The sequence below is a fragment of the Porites lutea genome, chromosome 1 (genome assembly GCF_958299795.1).
Source record: "Porites lutea chromosome 1, jaPorLute2.1, whole genome shotgun sequence".
NCBI classification, from domain to species: Eukaryota; Metazoa; Cnidaria; class Anthozoa; order Scleractinia; family Poritidae; genus Porites; species Porites lutea.
Genome location: NC_133201.1, coordinates 39483438 through 39488437, shown reverse-complemented (window position 1 = coordinate 39488437; position 5000 = coordinate 39483438). Strand labels below are relative to the sequence as shown.

Here is a 5000-nt window from a genome sequence, read left to right as displayed (position 1 = left end):
GCCTGGAGAGAGCTACCAGGGAGCTACAACTTTCTTCAGCATGGCTCTCGCCAAACCTTTAATACTATTCCCAACCAGTTTTAAGAGAATTGACCTCTTTAGCTTCTCTGTTCTGTTTTCCCAATGAAAGTCTCGGGGAATTTGCCCCTTCGTCCTCTCATAAATCATGCGCAAATATGCACTGGAATAAGACGGAACTTGAATAAGCAGTTCTCTAGAGTATTATCACATGACCTGCATTGGGAAAACAGAACATACGAACTGAAGAGGACTATTGCAAGGCAAGTAGTTAGTAACGTTGCCGAGAGTAAAACGGCTCTCAGTCACCAAAATGTCACTGTCATTTGGTGGCCTTGGATTAATTCAAAGTTAAACAACACACGTTAATCCAGACCAGGAAGCAGGTTAACAGATCATTCAGTTATTGCTTCCCATAACAACACTTTATTGCTCAATCTTCATCCCAGTTTGGATTGTCTTTAGGCTTTGGTCCTCCCGCCGGTTTGGACATGATAATCTGAAAATGTAAGGGCATAATTCTAACATGCATTGGTTACTTCACTGTTTAAAAAACTAACTTGTGAAAGGATATTTGAAGGACAATAGTTTCGTTAATTGCACCAAAAAGTGGAGCGTTCCCCTAAAAAATTTCTTGTTACTTTACATCTTTTTCATTTCCAGAATAGATTAAAGAGGTGTAACTTTAAAAATTTAAATTTGTGAAATTATGGGATTGGCTGGCATATTGATAAAGAACAATATGAAGAATGCCCACTTTTCTAAAAATCAAGCTACAAGTGCAAAATTTGGTGGGGGTGATATAAGCACCGCTATGCTCTAATGACTCCATACAAATCCTCATAAAATTAGCCTCGATCGCATATTTTAGAAAGATTTAATTTAAATGGAGTCAACGGCGCATAACGATGCTTACATCCTACTACTAATTTGCACTACACAGTAATTTTTAGAGAGTTATTACAACTCCAAAGATGGAGTAAAAATTTTAGGTACAGGATAACCCCTTTTAAGGGGTTACTTTAACTCCTAATTTGAAAAAGAGTTCTTTTAACTTCCAGTCTGGAGTTAAAATAACTCCGAAAATGGGGTTAATTTTACTCCTTACATGGGTTGTTTTTACCTTTTTTGGAGTTACTTTAACTCTAAAAGTGGAGTAAAAATTTTAGGTACAGGATAACTCCTTTTGGGGGGTTATTTTAACTCCTCAATATCTGGGGTGATTTTTACTCCTGAAAAAGAGTTCTTTAAACTCCTTTTTGGAGTTAATATAACTCCTTGAAAATTACTGTGTGACTGGCTGATTTTTAGCAAGTGGACATTTTTCACCTTTTCTTTCTGGACATGCCAACCAACCCCTTTCACCAATTCTACTTTTTGTGACATCATCGTTTCTCCAGGTTTGTCACTAAGATTTCAAGTTGCCAGGTAAATACAACGAGTGGGCGGGGCATCAAACGGCTACGGATTTCTTTTGGTTCTATTTTTCTTCTATTTCCCTTGAAAAGTAGCCGGGGGAAATCCCCGGCCCCGCCTCTTAAAGACAGCCCTGTTCTCCCCTCTATAAAGCATATAACCAATGCCTGAGTTGGGTTTGTACGAAAATAAGGACTTCTGGATTGGACTACCATTATACCTCTTATGTCTCATGTTCTGGCCAGCAACAGAAAAAAGGGAAAATCTTGGGAAAATAACTGGATTAAAAATCTAACGTGTCACCATAATCCAATCTAAAGGTTGCTAATGAACTCCACGAGACAAACACTTAAAATTTAGATATTCAAGGTCTTAATCAGGACAAAGATAATTGTATAACCTGGATTTAAAGACGAGAATTTTGTTGAACAGCTACGGCAGGACACAAATGTGTTCCCTTACCTGATCCACTCTAAGTACTGTAACAGCTGCATCAGTAGGGAACTTGATAGCCCAGTGCTTTACAAGATACAAGTCTAAGATTCCTGCTTTTACTGCGTCTTTCACTGCAGCTCCACCACCCTAAGAAAAACAACATTCAAAGTTATGTCAGATCATATATGTCAGTGTCACCACGTTAGATTAGAACTTATTCCCCCATGGAAATGGCCTATATCATCCCCGATTTTTCGAACCTCTTGATAATTCGGTCTAATTAGCTTTTCCCAAAAAGGCGTTTGAAAATCATAAATCCACTGTAAATAAAAGGTCAAACAAAAAATCCCAAGATTCTACGCTAACACATTTACAAACGATGACCCAGAGATGCGGAACAATTTAACAGACCAAATAAGGTCGGCAACAAAACAACAAAAACTTTATCAAACAACTGGAAACAGGATTGGTAAATATATATTTTTTAGCTATATAATTTTAAGCTTGTGCACTATATTAGGCATATTCTTATCTGAATTTCTTCTCTTTTTTAAATCGAATTGAAAATTTTTAGCATTATCTAACATTTATTTTATTTTTGTGTCAACTGCCTAAGATTTTCAAGCTATGTTCTATTTTTCTGCTCAGTACCTCCGTGTTGAAATCAAATTTTACATTACGTTATTTAGTACTTCAACTATACCTCGTTATCAAAGCCAGCATTTTTGTCCCCACCCTGGTGGGCAGGTTTGAGTTTAGGTATCAACTCTGTGGGCTTCACGCCAGCATTTTCCTCGAGGGTCCTGGGAACAACCTCCAAGGATTCGGTAAATTTGTCAATGGCATATTGTTCAAGGCCTGCACAAGTCTGACGGAAAACAGGAAAAACAGTTAACGGCTAATTAGCAATACTAGTTCACGCCATCAAGACTCTCCAAAGCCACCATCCAAACTGGTCGCTTAGGAGAGGGGGCGCACGTTACCTGCTTGTACACCGTAATTTTTAGGGAGTTATTATGACTCCAAAAATGGAGTAAAAATTTTAGGTACAGGATAACCCCTTTTTGGGGGTTATTTTAACTCCTAATTTAACATCGAATTTGGGGTCATTTTTACTCCTGAAAAAGAGTTCTTTTTCCTCCCAGTATGGAGTTAAAACAACTCCGAAATCGGGTTACTTTTACTCCTTATATGGGTTGTTTCTACTCTTTTTCGAGTTAATTTAACTCTGAAAGTGGAGTAAACAATTTTAGGTATGGGATAACTCCTTTTTTGGGGTTATTTTAACTCCTCAATATCTGGGGTCACTTTTACTCCTGAAAAAGAGTTCTTTAAACTCCTTTTTAGAGTTAAAATAACTCCCCAAAAAATAACTCCACTGTAAGGAGTTAAATTAGCCCCTCTAGAGGAGTTATTATAACTCCTTGAAAATTACTGTGTAGGCGTCTAAAGGGCGGGCGCCGGGTAGGGAGGAAAATGGGGAGAGGGGATGTTTTACCTTTCGTGTTTCCCCCCCTCCCCCAACCCCTTTTCTGCGCCTTTTCACACATGGAGGTTCAACTGTAGTTGGGAAACCAATAGCAGGTTTTTAAAATCTTTCTTTGTAACAAAGGAAAAGCGTGTGCAGTAAAGTTACACGATTCACAGATATAATTACCAAGCCTTAACCACTTTGAATCCAAAAGCTGAGTGACACTGATACATATATGTTAAGACCTGCAACTCAACATACCTCTCCAAAGCTGGATATCTGCTTAGCCAGTTCAATTTCCGTGGCACCAGCTCCTGGTACAAAGCGATCATCGCGGGTAACCGCTTTAAATGTGTTCACTCCATCATCAACAGCTCGCTCAATATCGTCCATGATATTCTCGGTGGAACCCCGGATTACAACAGTAGATGCAGCCGTATCCTCGCACTCTAAGACACAAGATTACAGGAGACGAAATGAGTGTGACTGGTGGCGAGACTTGAGATGCTCCTTTTGCGTGGGTGTGAATGTATAAATTGCGGTCCTTTCGCCCGAAAGTCAATTCGCCGGACGTAAGTCGATTCGCCCAATGAGATACAACACTCAAAGACAGGGTGAACATACTTATCGGACATGTTATTTTAGTTAAGCTTGGATTCCATGTGTACATTCACTGTATTTTCACGCTTATTTCTTTCCTCAGGTTTAAAGACGACAAATACACATCGGGCGAATCGACCATTCCCCTTTCCTCGTTACTAACATCAGCATCATCATGTAAGGCCAATAGGACAGATTCATTCTCTTAAACTTTATCATCTCTTGATTGGAAGAATAACCTACTTCACTATACCTACAAGTAAACCTAAAATTTCTTGTTGTTTTTGCAAATAGATCAATCAATCAATAAATGAGTACCGTTATTAAGTAGTTGAGTACCTTGTTTGAAAATAGTAACCGAAGAGTCACTTATGTCTGACACCTTGATTTCACAGAGATGCCAACCTCTGGAGACCTAAAATCGGGAGACTGTCTTTTTTTCACTACCCCCCCCCCCCGGAATTCTAGGAAAGATAGCTGCAGATTCCCATAAAAGGTATCAGAATTTCATTTTTTAAGCGTTGCTCAAATTCACTGGCACCCCCTACAAGAAACCAGTTTCATATAAAAATAATAACGTGAATTGAAAGTAACGAGTGAGCAAGCTGCTAAAGATTGAAGCAGCACTCTTCTAAGGTGGGGGACTTGCCCGAAGACTACTGTTATTCTCATGTAACATCGTAGGCTCGATTTCCACTGCTCTGCTGACTGCAGTCTGGTCTTGTCCCTCCTTTAGGAGAGGAGCTCAGGCTTATTTTCAGATCAGTGGCCGATAGTCGAGCTAGCAAAATGGTGGGGAAAAAAAAAAGCTATTAAGCAAACTTACAAATTTTGGAAGTATTGTAGCCCCAACTGATCGACAGAGTCTTCTCAAATCAAACTTTGAATTTATTCGCAAACAATGATATTTGTTTTGCAGCAATGTTGCAAAACAAGTTGCACCTTTTTTGTTGCCGGGATTTCAGTCGTAACTTAAGAAAAAAGAGAGACTGCTCGTAGTCTATTGCATAGTTGAACCTTGAATTTTATTGGTTCCATTTAAGAAAAAAAAACGTGAGAA

At 38.9% G+C, this 5000-nt stretch overlaps 1 protein-coding gene across 2 annotated transcripts in view; it reads right to left on the bottom strand.

Annotated features, from left to right (window-relative positions):
• LOC140950266 (T-complex protein 1 subunit theta-like) overlaps positions 1 to 5000 on the bottom strand; it is an 18659-nt gene that overhangs the window by 10501 nt on the left and 3158 nt on the right. The window contains exons 3-6 of one of the 2 annotated variants that reach the window (XM_073399480.1): positions 3602 to 3789; positions 2573 to 2737; positions 1897 to 2016; positions 1 to 517 (exon numbers count right to left, since the gene is read on the bottom strand). The exon at positions 1 to 517 is cut by the window's left edge and continues 575 nt beyond it. In XM_073399480.1, coding sequence (XP_073255581.1) covers positions 452 to 517; positions 1897 to 2016; positions 2573 to 2737; positions 3602 to 3789 — 539 coding nt within the window. In that variant the 3' untranslated portion in view covers positions 1 to 451. The remainder of the gene's footprint in view (positions 518 to 1896; positions 2017 to 2572; positions 2738 to 3601; positions 3790 to 5000) is intronic. The other variant, XM_073399489.1, reaches the window with a different exon arrangement.